The 23,434-nt window shown below is 34.8% G+C and overlaps 1 protein-coding gene across 4 annotated transcripts in view; it reads left to right on the top strand.

Annotated features, from left to right (window-relative positions):
* Kiaa1107 (KIAA1107 ortholog) overlaps positions 1–23,434 on the top strand; it is an 88,365-nt gene that overhangs the window by 35,568 nt on the left and 29,363 nt on the right. For all 4 annotated transcript variants that reach the window (XM_005385056.2, XM_013514536.1, XM_005385055.2 and 1 more), the window contains exons 6-9: positions 10,686–10,766; positions 12,466–12,562; positions 17,491–17,579; positions 17,949–18,051. In XM_005385056.2, the coding sequence (XP_005385113.1) occupies positions 10,686–10,766; positions 12,466–12,562; positions 17,491–17,579; positions 17,949–18,051 (370 nt within the window). The remainder of the gene's footprint in view (positions 1–10,685; positions 10,767–12,465; positions 12,563–17,490; positions 17,580–17,948; positions 18,052–23,434) is intronic.

Raw genomic sequence — 23,434 nt, 5'->3', positions numbered from 1 at the left:
TTTATGAATCTGATTTCATGTTCAGGGAAATGTTTCTGAAATAAGAAGCATTAGGGAGCAGTTAGTAGCAGAGATAGTATATTAATATGCTCAGACTTCGGTAACAAAATACCCAAATTGGGTGGCTTAAACAACAGGAGCCATTTTCTCAGTTCTGGGGACAAAAAGTCCCAAGATCAAGGTGTCAACATGGTTAGTGTCTGACAAGGGCTGTCCCCTTAGTATTGCAAACAGCTGCTTTCCCACAGTGTGCTCACGTGACTTTGACGTTGTGTGTATACTCCAAGAGAGATCTCAGTGGGTCTTATATAAGGACCCTAATCCTATCCACTCTAGTCTCCATGCCATGACCTCATTTAAACTTTAGTACTTCTTTAGAGGTCCCGTCTCCAAACATAGCTGTTCTGGTGGTTAGGACCTCACTATATTAATTTGAGGAGGACACATTCAGGCCATGACAAGGAGTTCCTGCTTATGGAAGATCTTAAATGCCAGGCTAAAGAATTTTATTATCTTGTGAGTAAAAGGTATATAGAGATGGATCTATTGGTAAAATTTTACCATTAAAAAACTACTTGAAAGATACATGTGTCCTACTGATAAGATCTCTTCCATTATATAATGAACTTAAAATATCCATTGGATATAGGAATAGTAATGCCAGCAGAAGCCAAAGCTCTGGAGGTACCAGTTGTTAGGATAATCACATTAGTGTAGTTTTGGAAACTTGTCCAGGAGTTGTGTTTCATGTATTTTAGACGTTTTAAAAATTTTCAATCCACTTTTACTAGAACTGAATTTAATAAAGCTTAAAAGTAATAACACTAGCTGGACCCTGAATGTAATTTTTTGGTATTCATTAAAATGACATAATTCCGTATAGGGAAACAAATGTTAAAAAGAATTATATGATTATGGGATCTTATTCCTCAACAGAAAAAAGTAATTTATAGAGAACACATATCTCTGATTTTTTTCCTTGAGGAAATCGTAGTTTCTTGTAGGTTAGTGGCAGTTTTAATTTCTATTTTGTTCCTCTCTCTGAAAAGATTCTGTCCTGAGTAGTAATAATGCCTGACAATATTTTATATTTTCTGTTTCTTGCCCATGTACTACAGGCCTTGAGATGAAGATCTATTTACATATTACAGATAACTGAAGTAAGATCAGAAATGTTAAATGTCTTCCCCAGTACAAAAAAATGCTTATGCTGAATATTAACACATTCATAGATTAGAAAGTTTCTCATTGGCATGTACTCTTAAACTAATTCAGAATACTTTTTCTATTGTTTAAACCAGGGTTTTCAAGGTTTACCCTATAGAACCCCTAAGTTTCATGTTAGGGAACATACGGCATGGGTTTGGGATTTGAGAGGAAATCCGTTTGGAAGTGGATGCCCCTTCAGTTTTTGTCTGTTTTACCTAGTTCAAGATGATCTCTAAGTTAGCTGTAGGAATAGAGGCAAGGGAAGTTCTTTTTTCTTAGCCTTCCTGAATCACCACTCACAAACTGATCAGATTAAACTTCCACATGCCCAGACTTCTAAATATGAGGTCTGTTTATTAGGAGGAGGTCAATGAACAAGAAATAGTGGCATCGAGTACTGGTGCCTACCTTTTTTTTTTTAAGTTTTATTAGTACATAATGATTACATTCCCTGTAGGGAATTGGTGCATGTACATAACAAATTCCAGTTATTTTTTTCTCCCTCCATCCATCCCCTTTTCTATGGCCAGCATCAGATTCATTTATTTATAAAGTTAATTATCATATTAATTAGATTAACAGATTGAAAACCAGACTAATAGGCCAAAGAGCATATGAAACATGTAAGAAAATTGCACTAAGTCAAGATACACTTTCAGATACATTGCCTGTGCTGGATTATAATACCTTTTTTCCTCTCTCTCTTTGCCTCTTATCTTTTGTTTCATACTTTATATGTATTTATTTAACTTATTCTGTTTTCCTGATATGTGAATTCACTGCTGTGAACTTCCCTCTTAGGATGGCTTTCATTGTGTCACGTCGGTTCTCGTATGTCATACTCACATTATCGTTCGATTGCAGAAACTAATTTCTTCTTTAATTTCATCTGTCACTCACTGATTATTCAAGAGGATATTATTTAATTTCCATGTGCTTGCATATTTTTTGTGCTGTCTTTTGCCATTGATTTTCTAGTTTCAGTGCACTGTGGTCTGATAATATGCATGGGATAATTTAAATTCTTTTTCATTTTTTTAAACTTGCTTTATTGATTTGCATATGGTCTGTTTCAGAGAAAGTCCCATGTGCTGCTGAGAAGAATGTGTAATCTGTTGTTGTTGGATAGAAACCGTAGATATCTGTTAAGTCCATTTGTTCAAAGATTAGCTTTAACTCTGATACTTCTTTGTGGATTTTTTGTCTAGTTGATCTGTCCATTTGTTACAGTGGGGTATTGAGGTCCCCTATTAACAATTGTATTGGTGTTTAGCTGATGTTTATTTGTTTTTTATGTCCATTAGTGTTTATTTATGAAGTTGGGTACACCAGTATTTGGTGTGTATAATTGTTAACTCTTCCTGTTGAATTGTTCCCTTAACCAACATGTGACCTACTTTGTCTCTTTTGATCAGTCTTAGCTTGAAATCCACTTTGTCTGAAATTAGGGTAGCAACTCCTGCTTTTATCCAAGTTCCTGTTGCATGGAATATTATTTTACATCCTTGTTGTAGTCGGTTTACAAGGGAAAAGATTTAATACAGAACACATAATTTATAGGATTATTTTATAATATTCACCAAAAGAGTCAAATACAAAGGAGCACAAAATATTTATCCACACTCTAGAGATCTGGATCCCACAGCAATGTCCTGCACAGGACATTGTACAATTTACATTTCTCCAGCAGAGCAACCCCAATGCTAATGTTCTAGTTCTCAGCCAAGAAGGCCTACAAAAATAAATCCAAGCTTTTACAGTAACTTAATCAGTACAGAACTAAAGCCATTTTAGCTATTAAGGGAATTTTAGTTACCAAGGTGTGTATTTTAAACAAAATGCCACAGGACATCCTGAAGACCTAGAGCCCATAGCAATGTCCAACTGGAGTATAGAACCCACGACAATGTCTTATGCAAGTCTGTATCAAGGATCTTCACTGGGAAAGCCCAAAAGTCAGTGGTGGAAGCCAGGAAGTCTGTGCCAGTAGGCTGAGGGATCTGCACTAGAGCTAGGAACTGACACTCAAAGTAAGGACCAGAGCTCCCCTAATGAGAACTGCAGCCATCCTCCATGACAACGAGGACCCGAGATCCTCCAATGATGAGAACAGCTGAGTTCATATCAGGAAAACCAGTGAGACAAGCTTCTCCAGAAGAATCAACAACTTACCTCCAGTTCTCTTTTTATGCTCTTCGCAGCAATCCTCCGGTGGGCCTTCCATACCTCTAGCACCATGCTGATTCAGTTCAGTGGGGTGTTACAAGTTGACCATTAGTTAATCTACCTCAACCATCGTTAATTCTAGAGAAGGGACCAGCAATGATGTGAACATTAAGGCAAGTCAGGTATTGACTTACAGCTGATACGTACTAAATGCAACTTGTATATCTCTGCTAATGGTAGAAAAGAGTTCAACAGTAATTTTACAGAGTTACCTATCAAAAGATTAACAAAGTTTTATCCCTATAAAAGATTTAGGATTTGGGAATGGGAGGATACAAAAGGAAACTATTGAAACCTTAACCTCGATGATACGAAAAGGAGAGAGAAGTGGTACAAAGAATCTTATTGGGGAATAGAAAGATGTCTGTAGAATTAGGTAAAGATAGAACAAAAAAACTGAGGAAAGAGAAGATAAAAGAAAAAATGAGAAAAAAGAAAAAAGAGTGAAAATAAGAGAGAAATAATTAAGGGGAGGAAATATAAAAGGTAGGAGAAGGAAAAATAGAGAAAAGAATAAAAAGAGATTAAAATTAAGGCTGAAGGACAAAGGAAGATTATCCAAGTCCCAGGAAACTGTTGAAAACTGGAGGGAAGGAGAAGAAAAAAGAGAGGGAAAAGGAGGAGAAGAAAAGCAAGATTAAAAACAATGCTGAAATATCCCATTAAAATTATGTGTGTATCTTGTTTTTGAAAAAAAAAATAAAAAAAAATAAAAACAATGCTGACACTCATGTAAAGCAAAAACAATTTTTAAAAACTACAAATGGACCACAACAAAAACAAAAAAAAGCAAAAACAAAAAAGAAGAAAGATATTTCTCTGTGATTTCAAGCGTCCTGTAGTTATCTTTCAGAATCCACTATTTTATGGCAGTGTTCGATTCAAGACATGGTCCCTGCTCCCACTGATAAACAAAAGAGGTAGTCAGAGCCCAGATCCATGCTGCATAGTCATCAGCAGACTGCCAGTAAGGTTAGGATGGGACATTCAAATCCACAGAAATTCAGACTGAACCTGCTCTTTGGGTCTGGGGTTGGGGCCTGGGTTATTTAGCTTATAACACTCTGGGTGTCTCAAGGCTGCCTGACCACACCTTAGAGTACAGTATTGTCCCTTCACTTCTTTTGTGTTAAACCAAGGCTCTATTCCTTACTCTGTCATCATACCTAAACTTCTATACTGACAGTGGAGGCTCACTACTAATTGATTTACTCCTAATACTAAGGTGCTGGAAATGAGATTCCTCCCTTCCCTCTGGTACTGGGGATTGAGCCCAGGGTCTTCACATTGAGCTATATATCCAACCCATTGATCAATGGATTGATTGACTGTTTTGAGACGGAATCTCGCTGAGTTGCTAAATTGCCTAGGTTGGGCTGCATCTGATGATCCTCCTCCTATCTCAACCTGTTAGTGCTAAGATTACAGGCCTGCACCCCTAGACCCAGTTGATACACTTCTTTTTTGGCTCAACTCCTTTATCTTGCTTGATAAGGTTTCATAACATTAAAATGAAAGATAAAACTGTGTCCTGATGGTTATGTCTATGTCCTTTATCATTATCACCACAATGCTATATGTTTTTCTTTTCCTATTATATCACATATCAAACTTATTGTCTCAAATTGCTAACTAAATTTTTTATTAGTATTGTGGTATATAAAGCTGTTAAAAGGTTAAAAGCAATAGAAGAATTTTACTTTTCAAAAAACTACATTTTAGGAACTTTCATAAGAGCATAATCTATAAAGCAAATTTCATTTCCCATCAACATATTATAAATTTAAGTAGATGTTTTTATGGGGAATGTGATATAATAGAAAGATCATGAGCTTTGGTGTCCTTACAGGAAGCCCTATATCTACCCCTAATCTAATGCATGACTTTAGGGACATTCCGTAACTTTTCTGAGCTTCCTAAGGTTGAAAGGATTATGTGAGATACAGTAAGGAAAAAATCCTGGCATAGTGCTTGGTACATAGTATGTAGTGCTTATTAATGTTTGTCCTTTTTATTCTCTAATTGCGTTTTCATTTTTCTAAAGAGAAAAAAGTTCAAGTGAGAATCATTGTCAGGACCAGGACAGCAGCTTCTTTTGCAACTGTGCAGCTGTTACTACAAAGGCTGTTAATATATGTTAGAATGAAATCCTTTCTGTCCTTACAGAAAGAAGCACAGTGTTTTGAATGTTAGTAACTCAGAAATATAATGTATATAATATTTTTCAGGAGGTATAGCTTTTATTAAATTGAGGTGGGAATGTTATAGTTCCATAGACTTAGTTCCACCCATGCCCCAGAGTTGGGAAGCGGAAGGCTATAATTGGAAGGAAATTACCTTTTCTAGTGAGAGGAAGTGAAATTTTTTTTCACATACTGCAATAGAAATTGAGCTACAGCTGATACTTCTACAAAAGAACTGTATGTCTTTCTATTTTTATAAGTAAAAGCCCTACAGTGGTGGCATGAACTTTGGAGTATAAATTTGGTTTTTCTCTTCTCAGATTTCTGGGATTGTTCTGATGATCAAAAGATCAGGATGATCTTTTGATATACAAATCATGTGTCTCTTCTGACTAAAGTATTTCCATGTCATCCTATCACAATTTGAATTAAATCCAAACTCTTTTTTGGTCTTTTCCCCACCAAGCTCATTCCTGTCTTAGGGCTGTTGCACTTGCTGTTCCCTCTGCCTAAAAGCTTTTCCATGTACTGTTTTACATGACTGGTAGCTTTTCATGCTTGAAATCTGAGATTGAGTGTCACCTGCCCAGATTACCCCACCTAGAGTAGCTATAGCCCAAGCTCAATTGCTCTCTTTATGTTATCCTATTGTGTTGTTTTCATGCCACTTTTGACTATCCAAATTACTTTCTTTATATGTATTTTTACATGTTTATTGTTTGTGTACTCCTCCTAGAGGATAAGCCTCTTTGTTATGGTTTATGTCTGTGTGTCCCCCCCAAAGCCTCATGCGGAAATGGGGCAGGCTGTTAGGGTTTGAATATGGGTGTGAGAGCTGCACCTGCCCGGGAGTGGATAGTTTGCATATGTAAGGGAGAGGAAGAAGCTGCTTGAGGGCATTCCTCCCAGAGTCCGCCGTGGCGTGTGTGTGGTGGCAGCTTTTGCTGTGCTGCCGCCCTGAGATGCAGCCCTCTGCCACTTGCCACTCTGCCTTATAATCTGCCGAGTATGGATTAAAACTTCCACGAACTGTAAGCAAAATAAACCTTTCCTTCCTTAATTTTGGGCATCGGGTATTTTGTCCCAGCAGCGAGAAAAAAGTAACCAAGACACTCTTATATTCCCAAGATCCAGAATAGAACTCAATAGTGAACGTGAATAGATCAATAGACAATAGAATAAACAAATGAATGAGTTTCTATGTTACCTTAACCCACACACTTAGGAACCTGAAACAGAAGGTGTGGAGATTTTATAGAGTTAAGTGCATGATTGGTATCTGGCCTTAGATCCTTGTCCTCTTGTTGGTTGTTCTTGTTTTAAACTCTCAATACATGTAGTGGTTTCATCTCCTACAGCTTTTATCCTGATTACTTTTAGTTGGAATAGTGCTTTAATCCTTTCCATTTAAACTGTGGGCTATTGGAATAATTTTTCTAAGTCAGTTGATCATGTCTTTATACTTTTGGCAAAAATATAAATAACTTACAACATAGTAACAAGAGTGCAGCTTAGTAAAACATTTGTTCAGACAGCAAGAAAATAGTTTCTTGCTGTTTTTATATCTATCATATATTGATACATAGTCTCAAATGTCTAGATTTTGCTGCTTATTTTAATAGAAAAAACTTGTTTTTATTTAATCATTATCTTTTGCTTAAACATGTCAAGTTTTAAATTATTCTTTCAATATAATAGCCAATTCTCATTAATGTTGATAAGAATGGCTCTTAAGAAATCTGAAGAAAAGAATATTAAATAGTGTACATTCTAATAATTATTCTAATAATTATTCTAGTCTTTTAGATTAACACACTACAGATAATATGGCTTAATGATTCTGAGGTTAGATCTTTTTGTATCCATAGTACTATGAGACTATTCTGATATTTCCATTTTCTCTAAGTATTAAAGCTAGAATTTTAAATTAGCAGAAACTAGTACTTATCCATAGTAGAGGCCAGTAATACTTATTAAATTAATATTTACATACTTTCAACTCAGTGTTCCTGTGAAGGTTTAGGAGAAAGGTTTGAGTTCTTCTGTCTCTAATAAGCTATTCATTAAACATTAATCAAACACTCACTGACTATACATTATTTAAGGTCATAGAATTGAAGTAAACACCTGTCTGAGTCCTGCCCTCTGGGACTCCATTTCTTCTTGCCTTTTTCATTTCGTTCCTTTAGCAGATGTTAGGCAGTATGCTTAATGATCTTTGAGGGTCTTTTCAGAACTGTCTCCATCGAGATTCTACTGCAGAACTCCACTGTGATAACGGAAAGGAAATTCTCCTGCTCTGGGGTATTGAATCAATTGTGATATTTTCCTGGTATTAGAGATATAAGGTTAAATAAAGACATGAGTATTGCCTTTGTAGGACAGAGTCTAGAAAGAGAGACAAATACATAAAGACATTACAAGACACTTTGGTAAAGATTGTATTAATGAAATTAATTATAGAATAATGCTTAAGAGCCCAGGCTTTGGAATGATTCTGCATTGATTAAATTTTTGTGCATTACTAGACATTTGAATGTGGGCAAGTTATTTAATTTCAGTTTTTAAATGTATGAAAAAAGGTTAATAATAGTACCTACTGTTGAGTTGTTATGATGATTACATGAGCCAGTAGCTTTGAAAGACCATATTAGCTCAGGGACTGTCTCGTAATGATTCCTCAATAAATGTTGATCATTGTCTCATAATGATTCCTCAATAAATGTTAATCATTGTTAACACTGAGGTTTTTGTTTTTGTTTCTGCCTTGAGAGCATTAAGGAAGCAGTCAGAGGTAAAGAGCCACATGTGCTATACCTGAAAGATGAACCAAGTGGAGAGCAACAACATTTTAAGCACAGTGAACTGTATTGCTAAGGCATGGATATATAAGGAATTATAAGTAGTTCAAGTGTAGAAAATGAGTATATTTATTTACCTTGGAACAGCTAGAAGAGAGGGAGAAATAGAGGTCAGATGATAAAGTATTAGACCAAGCTAAAGAATTTGGACTTTTTTTCCCTCTGGGCATTGGAGAATAGATGAAGAGTTAGAAGTGGGAGACTATATGAGATTTGTCCTTTAGCAAAGTTGTTAAAATAGCAACATGAGACTACAAGCAGAAAATTCTAGGAAGGAAATCTATATCAGAGGATATTGTCATAGTTCAGATGGGATAAAATGAATGAATGAACCAAGGCAGCAAAAAGGGAATCAGAGAAGAGAGGCTGAATTCAAGAAATTCTTGAAGGTGTAAATGACAGGATACGGTGAGGGAGAGGATAAGATGAATCTGAGGTCCAGACTTAGACATCTAGTTGAATATTTGTGAGAGTTTTCAGGAGGGCTTAATAAAGAGCATACTTCCTTCCTGTTTAGAATAAAACAAAAGAATCAACATATGAAGTAAGAAAATAATTGCTAGGGCTGGGGATATAGCTCAGTGGCATAAGCGCCTGCCTGGCAAGTGCAAGGGCATGAGTTCGATCCCCAGTACCACACACACACACACACACACACACACACACACACTAATAATAATAATAATAGCTTTGTTATTATTAAGAACTGTTGAAACAGTAATTGACTTTTAATGGAAGATCTAAAATTGATTGCTTACTGAATCCATTTAAATCAGCCCACCTAAAAAATCTAATTCTGCATAGCAGATGCCCTGTTCACCCACCATTTCTTCTCACTGACTCAGCAGGAATGGAGAAATCAAATTACCTTTCATCTTGAGTTCAGTCACGGGTTGTTTTTCACAAGCCCACTAAACTGTTCCCTTTGGTACGGAGGAATAGAGTGGGAACAAGATGCGAGTTACCCTATGATAGTGTTGTCAACAGAAATAACAGAAGACTGAGTTTGGAGTGGGGAGGAGGAAGGAGATAACTTAGTTCTTTTTCTGCTGCTAATTGCACAGTATCACAGACTACATAAATTACAGAGAAAAGAGGTTTATTTTGGTTGGTGGTTCTTTTCCAAGGTTGATGATCCACATCTGTTGATGGTTTTCTTATGGATGACAGAAGCCCAAGAGGATGCCTGGTATCTTTTGGTGAGAGATAGGAAGCACTCAAGAGAAATAGCCAAACTGGCTTAGATATCGCAGCCACTCTGGAGATAATCCATTAATCTGTAATCACATGAATAGGTTAATGCATATATGAGGGCAGAGACCTAATCACTTCTTAAAGGTGCTACTTTTTAATGTGTTATAATAAGGATTAAATTTCAGGATCAGTTTTAAAGAGAGAAAACCATGTTCAAACCATAACAGAAGTCATGAGTTTAGAATTTAAAATATAGTAGTCAATTGGTCATAAAGGTTGTCACTCATAAATACTCCCTGAATTAGGTTTTTACCTTTTCAGTAGTATAATGAGGTCATTAGCCAAGTTAGAATCACTAATAAGTATTACAGTTAAAGAAATGTGTATATTACAGGAGTGGATAGTAATCAAAATACATGCGCTGAACCTCTCAAAAAATGTGAAACTAAGGGGCAGAGGAGAGAAAATGATTAAAGTATATAGTCTGCAAAAATGAAATGCATTAATTTGTATAAGCTATGCATATTAATGAAAATAATATGAGACAAAAGGAAGTATGTACAGCATAACAACAATGTTCCTAGTGAATGCAGTTGTTCATCTATAAGACCAGAGGCCATGTATTAAAGGTGCGAAGGGGAGGATTTTTTTTTCTTTTTGCAGTGCTGGTAATCAAACCCAGGGCCTCATACATGCTAGGCAAGTACTTACCACTAAGCTACATCTCCAGTGAATCAGAGATTAGATGATGACCTCTAAAGTCTCATCAGCTCTAAAAGTCTATAGAAGAAGATGTTCCATAAATAATCAGTGATTTGATAACGTACTAATAACATTTTATAATTCTTGTAGAAACCCACAAGCCTGCTTCATTTTAATGAAATACATAGATGTTGTTTGAACAATATAAATTAGAACTTTGACTTGGCTAAAAGTTTTATGGAACAACAGAATGTATCACTAATACTAAACTTTAATTATTTCTGAATCTGAGTTTTGTTTTATTTTGCAGTATAAACCATGTAGAAATGAATGTTATGATGCATTTTATCTATGGAGGAATTTTGGATTTTCCGGACAAAACTAATGTTAGGTATGTATTACTTTTTAGTGAGTTTAAATGTGAAATCTGAATATTTTACATGCTCTGCGTTGTTGAGTTCTGTTGCTGTGTCAGTGAAGTAGGAGCATCCCTAAATGCTTTTTTTTTTTTTTTTTTTTTTTTTTTTTTCCAGTACTGGGAATTGAACTCACGACCTTGCGCTTGCCAGGCAGGCACTGTGCCACTGAGCTAAATCCCCAGCCCCGAGCATCCCTAAATTCTATGAGCTATTTTACTGTATATTGAGTGTGTTTAAGGACTATATAAAAATAATAAGCAAGTCACCTTTTTTAGAATAAAACCTGACATTGTAACTCATAGTAATAAGATTAAGAAAACTGTTCATTAGGCTTAAATTTTTAGAAGAATCTTTTCTTTCCTTCCTTCCTTCCTTTTCGTTGTGTCGTGTCCCCGCCCCCCTTGGTACCTGGAATCAAACTTATGACCTTGCGCTTGCCAGGCAGGCGCTGTGCCACTGAGCGAAATCCCCAGCCCCCTCTTTCTTTCTTTCTTTACAGTACTCAGCGTTGAACCCAAGCCCTCACACACATTACACTAGCATTCTCCTACTGAGCTATTTCAACATCGCTTTTTTGTTTTCTTTTTCTTTGAGATAGGCTTTCCCTAAGTTGCTCAGGATGGGCTCAAACTTGTAATCCATTAACCAATATTTTATCTAAAATTTAATATTACTTTACTACTTTATTTTTAACTTTTATGGTATTTTTAACATTAAAAGAAAAGAAAAACCTCAAAACTTATTTGAAGAATATAAAGGTATCCTAAAGACCAATAATTACGTCATTCTTACAGGTTATGTAGTGAAATACCATTTAAGCTTCTGAAATTCCCTTTTGTTTTCCTTTTCCAGATGTCTTTCCTTTTTCTTTATATTCTAACATGAGACAAATGAAACATCCCTTCCTTTTAATTTTAACAATTCATAGAGCTTTTAATTTCAAACTGAATAAATATTTTTTTGGGGGGGGAACATACTCATGGATTAGAGGGATTAAGTATTAAAGTTTCCTCCCTTGGCAACTTACATGAACTTTTATCATGCTTTCAAGGCTTGTAAGTTTTCTACATACCTAAAGTATGAGGGCTGGGGATTTAGCTCAGCGGCAAAGCGCCTGCCTGGCAAGCACAAGGTCGTGAGTTCGGTTCCCGGTACCAGAAAAAAACAAACAAAAAATAAATAAATAAATAAATAAAGTATGTGTAGGTACTGGAAATACTAGCCAAATGAAAAATCTCTTCAGTGATTGGATGCTATCTCTAATCTTAGATTCATTTGTAGATATTTTTGATATGATAAGCATCAATGAATTCTCTCCCAAACTCTTATTATATAAATTTATTGGAAAGATTTATGTAACATGTGTAGCCTTCAAAGCAGTTTCCTGGAATTTGTTCTGTATGTCATTGAGCGTATGAGGGAAATTTGAAACATCTCCAAATTTACTTCTTCGTTATTCACCATTAAGTAAATCATGAGGCAGTGCTTTCAGCCTTTGGCTGTGTCCTTTTTATAATCCATAAAGAATGTTTATAATGTTAATTAAAGTGTTAGGATTAGAATAATTCATTCTTTTATCTAAACAGACCATATATTATTAAGAAATTACTATGTGTTATACCTTGAATTTTTTAAATTTGGGAATTAACAGTACATCTATTTTTATTTTAGTCAGATACTCAGTATTGCTGATATGTATGGACTAGAAGGATTAAAAGAAGTAGCAGTGTACATTTTAAGAAGAGATTACTGTAATTTCTTTCAAAAGGTAATTATTGAGTCTCAGAAATCTTTACCTCATGGTTGAAGTCACTCATTTTTCACTTTGGTAGTAATAGTGCTTTAAATATTGTTTTTTTTTGTTTTTTTGTTTTTTTGTTTTTTTTGGTTTTTCTCCGGTACCGGGAACCGAACTCACGACCTTGCGCTTGCCAGGCAGGCGCTTTTGCCGCTGAGCTAAATCCCCAGCCCCTAGTGCTTTAAATATTAAAAATACTAAATCAATTTAACTAATAGGAGCTCCTAAAAGAAGCACACATCAACCAAGACCACCAGCATTGAACTAGAGCACAGTTAAGTACAAAATCATCTTAGTGTCCACTTAATTACATAAGATGATCATAAATATCCATGCCCTCTTTCATAGAATTAAACCTAGAAAATGCAGGTGATAGAGATGAGAAATGAGATGGGTGTTAAAACTATACTGAACTTTAACAATAAAACCAGAAAACTATAGGATCTGCTTATAATGTCATTAAGGGATGATAAAGGGAGAAATTTAACATAGCTTAGTTAAAAGAGTTAGTTGGGGGGAAAATTTTATTTTAGGATCTCCTCTGAGACTCCTTCAGTAAACCAATTATATCTTTCTAACATTGTAAAAATCTTTCTTGTGAGTAGTTTTTAGACCATTACCTCTATTTTTTGATGTGTTCATGAATACGTGGTTTATATGCAACTTCTTGGTTTTACTTTCAATAATCTATTTCATTTTTTAAATTCTTTGTATTTTATGTCCGACGGGTAACGTGCTGACATTTTAACGTGGTTTGAAGGCGGTGTATCTCACATAATGGTGTGAAAACACAATTATCACATTTATGAACCACAAAAAGATCTTCACTTAATGTTTTAAAACATGAAGAGCATATTTGCTTTATTAAAACAAGAACTGTTGCTTTTTATTAGCATAGCATTTTGTTCAAAAATTTTTACTATAATTCAGATACATCTTTGATGTATATTACTGTATTACTGTGGTGATGGGTATTTGAGAGAAGTTTATGGTTTCATTAATTTGATCCTTAAAATTTTTTGCTTTACATATTTTAATAATATATATTCTTACAAATATACTTCTGAATATATATATATATAATTTTTATCTTTCAATTCCCACTTAGTGTCTTGATAGTGATTGAAGTATTGTAAACTTACAGCACTACTCTATAGTAAATATAAATTTGAATATATCCAGGCATGGTGGTGCATACCTGTAATCTCAGCACTTAGGAGGCTGAGGCAGGAGGATCAGCAGGAGTTTGAGGTCAACCTGGGCTCTGTAATGAGTTCAAGGCCAGCCTGACCTGCATAGTGAGACCCTGTATCAAAAAAAAGGGAGGGGGGTATAATGTAATGGACAGCTGGCTGCAGAACGTCTGTCATGAGCTAGATTTAGCCATTTTATTAACTTCATAATCCTGCACTTTACATAATTAAAAATTTTTGCATTTCATGTATAAGATTATAGAGGGCTTTATATATTTTTCCACCAAATAAAACTGTATTTTGGACAAAAATCTAAGTATGTCTTCCCAAATTCTACATTAGGTTTTGGAAATGACTAAAAGTCACTCATCTTATTACTCAAACACTTGGGAATCAGCATTTCCACATAAATAAATTCTCAGAGAGCCAGAGTTATCCCTGTAAACTGGGACGCAGCAGACTTTTCCTGTGAAAAGCCAGATAGTAATTATTCGAGGCTTTGTGGGTCATATCATGACTACCTAGCACTTGTAGATCAAAGGCATCTATAAACAATATATAAATGAAATGCATGGTAGTGTTCCAGTAAAACTTTATTGACAAAAACATGGTGAGTTGGATTTGGCCCACAGAGTGTAGTTTACCAACCTTTCCTTTAAATAGGACATTATTTTGTATTTTAATAATTTTGAAGTTGTTCTTGCTATACATCAGTTAATAGATTTTGTGTTGCATAGGACTGGTTTCCCTATGTAAATTAGACTACTAGATTTTTTTTTAAAGTCTTTTGCATGCTTTCATAATTTTTTAGATGGTGGAGTATTCTTAGGCTGTCAAGTATGTCTATACAAGTAGCCTGTTCTTTTATACTAATTTATGCTAATTTAATAATCTAGTCTGAAGTGGATCTAACAAACAAATTGTTTAACTTGGTAGTAGAATTATTTCTGTGTAATCTTGATAGTGATGGACATTTCTGATTTTAAGACAATCTGAATTAAATCTAATATCTATAATCTAATTAAATCCTCTCTTTTTATGTGAAAATAAGAACTTCCAGTTATGTTAAGGGGATTTTAATTGTTTAACAACTTTAATTGTTAATATGCAAAGCAAAATATATTCAGTTCTTAAATACTAGTATAACACTTCTAGGAGAAGAGTATTAGAAAATCAAATTAATAGTTCATAATTAAAAAATTGAAAATTATTGACCCCTTTAAAAAGCTAAAGACATTTCTAAAAAGAAGCTTTTGTTTTGCTTTGAGAGCAGAGGATCTTTAGAAATATACATTTATAGATTTGATATATAAATTGACTTATTGATCTCTAAGTGTGTAAATCCAAAATCACAATAAACGTGTATAAAAAGAATCCAACCTAATTAAATAGACTTTCCTAGGAACATAGCTCAAAACCTGAAAATACATGGCTTGTGTAATACGTAGCACCAATACTTAACACCAAAAACATTAAATTGTTTTCCCTGCCTGTATCTACTTTTATTTGTTTTTTAAATTCATTACTTTTATATAGGGCCATAAGAAAGTATGTTCTATATTATAATCTAATTAAATCCTCTTTTTATGTGAGGTCATTATAGGGCCTCCCACTATATATGTGATTACCGTATTTCCCTGAAAATAAGACTAGGTCTCATATTTTGCTCCAAAAAAAAAAACACAATAGGGCTTATTTTCAGGAAATGTCTTATTTTTTCATGTTCAACAATCTGCATTTACTCATGACTGACATTCTACATTTATTCATGCTCAAAAATATATATTTACTCAAATACAATCATGTCATCTTCTGGAACAGCATTGTAACTCTTCAAACCCCAAATTTCGGTTTGAATTTCGTGCTACCCCATTTCCTGTAGGACCATTGGCCCAGTCTCATGTCCAGCAATAGAGTTCTCCTTAAATGAGTGTTGCTCTTAGTGTGTTGACGACACAGGTGTCAGTAATGTTATTGCATGAGTTCTTCCTCCAAGTCATGACCTCTTGTAAGCTGGGCTTCACAAAGTTTCCATTAAATCTAGTGTTAACTGAAGACTTAATAGACAGAGGTGGCAACAAAAATTATGACAGTTAGGAATGATGGTCCACATAAAAGTGACAAATATAGGCACCAAAATTCAGAAAATATTTCTTTATTTCACACAAATGAGTTAAATGTGTCATTACAACACATGATGTATTCAATTATGAAGATTCATGTTAGACATAACCACATACATTCTTTATCAAGTGTGCATATTATTCATGCATTGTATATATAATCCAATTGGTCAGTCAGTAATAAGTCTTGAGTTCATCTTAGCTAGGCATTTACCTCTCACAATGTGTCCTCTTGGATATTTACAAATAATTATAATTACATTATTATTTATTAATGTTAATATTATTTATGTTTAATTCTATAGTAATATTGTCTTATCGTTCAGTATGTTTGTCAGATCTTGCAGTGGGCAAACTAGATGCTTCTGTGTGGCTAATGGTCATAACTGGGATTTCCTTGGGGTTAAGGCTTATAGTATGAGCATCCTGAAAAATCATGCTAGTGCTTATTTCCAGGTTAGGTGTTAGTAGGAGGAAATACGGTAGTAATATTTATACTTTAGGAAGCAGATTAGACTATATGGTTGTACTGGAGTGTGAGGTCCTGGAAATTATTGTACCACTTTTGCTTATAAAAATATTTAAGGTAAAAGAAGTTCAAATAAAAATTATGTACATTTTGGCAACTAAAAGATCTCAAATGCTATTCTGTAAAACTAAAAGTTATGTTTGATTTTAAAATAATAACAATTTTTAAAAACTTTTTGGGTGTAGTGATAGATTCACAGCAGAATTGAGAGGAAGATATAGAGATATCCCATGTACACACTACCTCCACACATGCATAACCTGTTATCAAAATCCCTCACTAGAGTGGTACATTTGATACAATTGATGAGCCTACCTTGACACATAATTATCACTGAAAGTCTATAGGTTACATTAGACATAGGTCACTGTTCATTTTGTATATTCCATGGGTTTGGAAAAATGTATAGTGATGTGTATCCATCATGATAGGATCATACAGAGCAGTTTCAGTGTCCTAACAATTTTTCTCTCTACTCCCTGGGAGCCACTAATCTTTCTTGTCCCTACAGTTTTGGGGTTTGTTTTTAGATTGTTATGCAGTTGGAGTCATATATGTATTATGTAGCCTTTTCAAACTAGCTTCTCATTAATACTAACATAGTAATATGTATTAAATTTCCTCCATGTCTTTGCATGGCTTGAAAACTCAGCTCTTTTTAGTGCTGAATATTCCATTGCAAGGGTATACTACAATTTACTCATACGTTCACATACAGAAGGACATTTTGGTTGCTTCCAAGTTGTGACCATTATGAATAAAGCTGCTATAAAAAAATCTGTGTGCTGATTTTTGAGTGTTTCCACATCTTTCAGTGTGTTTAAGAAATAAAATTTTAGGACATTGACTAGTGCATGTATAGAGGCAGAGTACTGACAGAAATTAACTTTAGGTAAAGAACTATGTGTGACATTTAAAATTCATCAGTTTTTAAATTTTATGTCTTTATTTCATAGTTTAGGTGTATAAATGAGATTTTTTTTATGAGCCAAGTACTTTTAATGCCTCTGGTAATTGGAAAAGAATAAATATGGTGCTTTCTATCAATTTTAGCCTGTTCCCAGAACGTTGGCATCTGTGGTTGAATGCCTACTTATTGCTCATTCATTTGGAGTGGAAAATCTTTTTGCTGACTGCATGAAGTAAGTTATCTGAAGTAGTGCTATTATTAATTTAAGGATTTTGTTCTTTTATTCTCCTAATTTTGTGGCCAATTTTAGACTTAGATACAATATAAGTAGTTTAATGCTTAACTAGTCATACCAGTTGAGTAGAAGTATTGATTTAGGTATTACTCATCGTTTTAGCTGAACCATAAGATCTAGGCACATAGTCCAGCATGGGTTTAAAATACATGTTTACAGAAAAGGAAATATAGTTAAATCCGTCTTAGAGCTCATCAAATAAATAGTGTTGCTTAAATATATATATTTATATCATTGAAAACAAAAATACTATTATAATAAAAAATAATACCATTTCTCTGACTTGAGATTCTTTAATTTTAACAGGTGGATCGTAATGCATTTTGCAAGGTTTTGGTCTGAGAGAAGCTTTGCAAATGTACCACCCGACATTCAGAAAAGTTGTCTTAATATGGTGATCCAGTCTCTAGTGAGTATTACCTGAATACTCTGGTTTATATGTGTCATCAAAATATTTATTCAGTTTTAAATAGTACTTTCAGTGATTTAAATATATATGTATATGATGTTACCATAAAAGAAAGATGAGAAAATTCTAGATAACCCAGAATCAATCTGAGAGCCTAGTCTTACATTTATTCTCCTCTGAAACCACTCATAATACTCAGTTCATCAGTAAGGGTTCCGTCAGAAGATAGAACTGCTAGGAGGTATATGTTGGTTGTCCAGAGATGGCAGTTGTCCATTGGCTTAGCAACACAGACTAATCAGTATGGACTCACCAAAACGGATGTGGACATAACAGTGGAACTTCTCAATGGCATCATTCTCCAAGAGGTCCGTCCAGCTACCTGGTACCAGGTAAATTACACTAGACCACTTCTATCATGGAAAGGCAATACTATGTTCTCCCTAGAACAGACATTTGGTCTGTATATGGATTTTCCTCTCTAGTCATAATGTTTTTGCTGAAACTGCAGTTGATGATTTACAGAATATATTATTCATCATCTTGGTATTCTACCCAGCATCAGAATGACTATGAAGTACAGTAGTGGACCCAAGCTTATAGAATTCACTGGACTTTCGAGATTTCTTACTGTCCTGAAGCAGCTGGCCTAATAGAATGGAGAAGTGGCCTTTTGAAGACCCAGAAATAGTGCCAGCTAGGTGGAAATTCTGTGGTGTTTGCGCATGATACCCCAGATATAATATGGGCTCTAAATTCACTTTTGATTTAATGTGATATTTCTCCCATAGCCACAATTTATGGGTCCAGAAATCAAGGTGTGGAAATGGGAATGGTTCCATGCAAAATTATTCCTAGTACACTATGAACAAAATTTTTGCTTCCTTTCCTTGCAACTTTGGGCTCTGCTGATCTAAAGGTATTCCAAAAAGAATGCTCCCATCTAGGGACCCAGTAATGAGTCTATTGAATCGGATATTTGAGATTGCCTTCCTCTGGCCAATCTGCATTATCTGAGAGAAGCTTTACAAATGTACTTCCCAACATTCAGAAAAGTCCATAGGCAAAAAAGGGGAATTTCTAATAGGTTGAGTCTGAATATTAAGGGGATATGGGTTGCTACTACACAGTGTGCAGAAGGAAAAACACATCTGGAATGCATTACTCCCAGGTTCTGTGAGTAAAATCTGTAAAAAACAAAACACTATAACAAATCTAATTTAGGTAGTGCTGATAGTGAAAGTTTGAGCCAACTACTCTACCAAATAACAGACTAGCAGATAAGGAACTAGCAGATAAACAACAGAAATACTTGCTGAGGGCAGAGGGAATATGGAATGGGTAGTGGAAGAAAGTAGTTATAAATAACAGCTATGAAAATGTACCAGTTACAGAAATGAGCTCTGTAGAAGTTACGATACATCGTATTCATATCCCTTTTTATATGAACATATTCATCTGGCTATTAAGTATTTGTTTTTCCCCACAGTCTCATTCCTCTACTAGGACATATTAATAATCATTAGCTTTAAATCTATGTTTAAGTTACAAGATATCAGGGAAAATTGAATCATTTTGAAGAAGAATGGTATCATCCAGATACAAAAAATAACTCTGTAGCTTCTCTTTTAGGAAAAAACTTAGCATGTTTGTTGTATCGGAGTTAGTTGTATCATTTTAGGCAGTCACATGACTGTTATTATCTCCATTTGGGATTTGTGTACAGTTTATAGATGTATGTATGGGTGCCAGTTTGACAAGTGGTTGACTGTATTGGCCCTGTAACATGTTAGCCTGGCTAGGATGAACTACCCTTCCTAGAATTTTCAAATCTGTGCATATTTCCAGTTAGAGTGACCACAAAAAGATAGTTTAGTGGGAGTTTTGGAGAATAGAAGTGGTTACAGCAGGTACTTTTTACTTCTTACATGTTGGTGCTTATTTATCAGCTTACCTATCCCTGAGCCAGGTCTATATTTACCTCCATAATGAAAGGCTCATACCCATCTCTCCCAGGTTAGAGACAGTGAGACTAACATGAATTCATTGTTGTGGATTCCAGCTTGTGCTTTGGGTGTTGCTTTGGGTGTTAAGTTGGCCTCCCTCACTTCACATTTGTTCTTCTCAACTGCCTGTCCTGTGGACTTCAGCTATACCATCAGAAACAAGGACTGTTTAGCCTTATCTCATAATTGTGTGAGATCAAATCCCTGTAACAAATTCATGCACACATGTTGGTATATATTCCGTTTCTATCTGGGGTGACAGGTCCGGAAAACAAGGTGCCGTGGATGAAATGAAAAACAAGAAAAACAAGAAAGGCAGCAGGGTGCTTCAGCCTCCAGGACTGTCACCCATTACCATTTTCAGTAAGCTTTTATTGAGAAAGAGCAAAGGAAGCAGCAGGGCAAATGGGAGGAATTAACAGGGTTAGCAAGGGCAATACAACTTAATTATTATCACAGGAATGAGAGTTGACTTAGTTAGCCATCATGTTATCATTAATCTCAGCAAAGCATCTAGTGTTGTTCCTTGGCTTTCCACAGGGACACAAGTTCTGCTATCATTTCCTTTTACACCAATGCTTTTGCTAGACTTCCTCCAGAATCAAACAATCATATGGGCTTGGTCAGGCCCAAAGTCTCACATAGGTAATACATTGAAAGATAAACTAAAGAATGTCCTTACACACACACACACACACACACACACACACACACACACCAATACCTCCTAGCAATCCTGTTTCTCTGATTGAACCCTGAATGATAACATCGGACTCAGTTACATAGAAGATAAATCTAGATCTAGGAAAGTAAGTATAGGCTATCAGTTCATGAAGTGCCACTATAAAAAATAAATCTAAATCTGTGTTTAAGCTACTAGAGAATGGTTTTAATTTTCCAAAATTTAAATTTGAAATAGCTAGAAAAATGAAAGAAATAACTAGTCTTCTTTTTTTTCTCTTTTTAAAAATAGTCACACATTGGTCTTTTGGAATATCTTTTAATATATACATTAATGTTATTTTAAAAATAAGAATTCTAAATTATACTACATTTTTACACTGAAAAACAAAGGACTTTGTAGTTTGGTTGTGTATAATTTTATTTTCCTCATACCCACCACCTTTTCTCTGTGGGGTACACCAAGAGACCAAGGAGTTCCCTACAATTAGGAAACCACACCCTTCACAATAGCATCCAAAAAAATGGAATACTTACAAATCCATCTAACAAAAGAAGTAAAAAATCTATACAGTGAAAATTACAGTACTCTGAAAAAAAGAGATCAAAGGATTTCAGAAAATGGCAAGATATTTCTTCATCATAAATAGGAACAACCAACATTGTGAAAATGGCCATACTCCCAAAATTGTACAGATTCAATGCAATCCCAATTAAAGTACCATTAGTATACTTCACAGATCTAGAGACAACATTCCTAAAATTCACCTGGAATCAGAAGAGACCTAGAATAGAAAAAGTAATCATGGGGAACAAAGAAAAGGCAAGAGGCATCACAAAACCACACTTGAAATTATACTACAAAACTACTGTGATAAAATCAACATGGTACCAGCAAAATAACAGAACTGAGGATCATTGGAACAGAGTAGAAGATGCAGACATAACTACAAAAACATTCAGCCACCTTATCTTGACAAAAGGGCCAAACATGTTCACTGGAAGAAACATAGCCTCTTTCATAAATGGTGCTAGAAAAACTGGCTTTCCACATTCCCAAGACTAAAATTAGACCCATGTGTATCACCTTGCATTAAACTAAAGTCAAAATGGATCACAGATCTAAATATTAAAAAGTCTAGGTCCTGATGGATTCACTACTGAATTCTACAAGAAATTTAGAAAAAATTAATGCCAGTTCTTCTCAAAATCTTCAATGAAATTGAAAGGGAAGGAACTCTCCCTAACTCATTCCTGAAAGCAAGTATTACCCTGATACCAAAACCAGAGAAAGGCTGAAGAACCAAGAGAACTACAGGTCAATCTCCCCAATGAACATAGATGCAAAAATTCTCAATAAAATACTAGCAAACAGAATTCAGCAAATCATCAAGAATATTATACATCACAACCAAGTGGGATTCATCCCAGGAGTGCAGGGATGGCTTAATATATGCAAATCAATTAATGTAATACACCATATCAATAGAGCCAAAGATAAAAAGCACATGATCATCTCAATAGATGCAGAAAAGCATTTGATAAAGTCCAACCCTTATTCATGATTAAAAAAAAAAAAAAAAAAACCACTATAGAAAATCAGAACAGATGGTCTTTACCTCACTCTGATAGAAGTCAACTGTGGACAAAAACTGAAAGCTTTCACTCTAAAATCAGGAACCAGACAAGGATGGCCTCTGTCACCACTCCTATTCAATATAGTTTTGGAAACATCAGCCACAGCAATGAGATGAGACAGAGAAATAGAAGGAGTAAGGATAGGAAAGGAAGAGGTGAAATTATCATTATTCACAGATGACATGATACTCTACATAGAAGACCCAAAAACTCCATCAAAAGACTTCCAGATTTAATAACCTAATTCAGTAGCATAGCTGGATACAAAGTCAACACTCAAAAATCAATAGCATTCCTGTACACAAACACACTGAGAAAGATATTCAGTAGTAGGAGAGATTGGAACTGGAAATTGGTCATATGTGTGAGGGCAGGACAGAGCCAGAGCACTTCAAACAGTCAAGTTACCTCAGTCTTGAGAAAAACATCCTGCCTGGACAATTTCAGTCATTATTTGCTAGGCAACACTGCCTCTCATGATACTAACTTTGCAAGGGTATGAATTAATGCCCCTACTATTGTTAGTCCTTTAGCCCTCCAAGGTAAAGAGGTTGCTCAATCTGACCCCAGCTTTTGTCTCTTGCTTTTATTTTCTAAATATTAAAACAGAAACACTAATCTACTGGAAGAGAAAGTAGGTAGGTAGAGACATAGGGAGTGTTCATGAAAAAAAATCGCTATTACTTCTGCGAAGAGTCTTTTTAAGTCATTTGTGTTGATTCTTGCTGTTTCCTTAATACTTATTGGTCTTACATTGTTTTTCTTTGCATCATCTTGCAGCTTTGAATTATTTCCTGGTTCTTTGTTATTTTTAAGATATCCTTCCTTTCACAATTGTTAGCTGCAATACTGTCTTCAAGGTCTGAAAGTCTATCTTTGCTTTCGTTAAAGTGGTTTTGCCAGCTTTTGATGGCATTTTTAATTTCCTGAATATCTCTTTGAATCTGTTTCATGCATTCTGTCTTTCCTATATTGTTCATTCAAAGTTTCCATCATTTTTCTATGTGCCTCTATTTTTTTTTTAAAGTCTATTTTCTCTAGATATGCTGAGCAATTCT

Source organism: Chinchilla lanigera, unplaced genomic scaffold (genome assembly GCF_000276665.1).
Source record: "Chinchilla lanigera isolate Chin_1 unplaced genomic scaffold, ChiLan1.0 scaffold00022, whole genome shotgun sequence".
In the NCBI taxonomy this organism is placed as follows: Eukaryota; Metazoa; Chordata; class Mammalia; order Rodentia; family Chinchillidae; genus Chinchilla; species Chinchilla lanigera.
The sequence above is the reverse complement of the archived record's forward strand: the minus strand, read 5'-3'. Positions and strand labels throughout refer to the sequence as shown.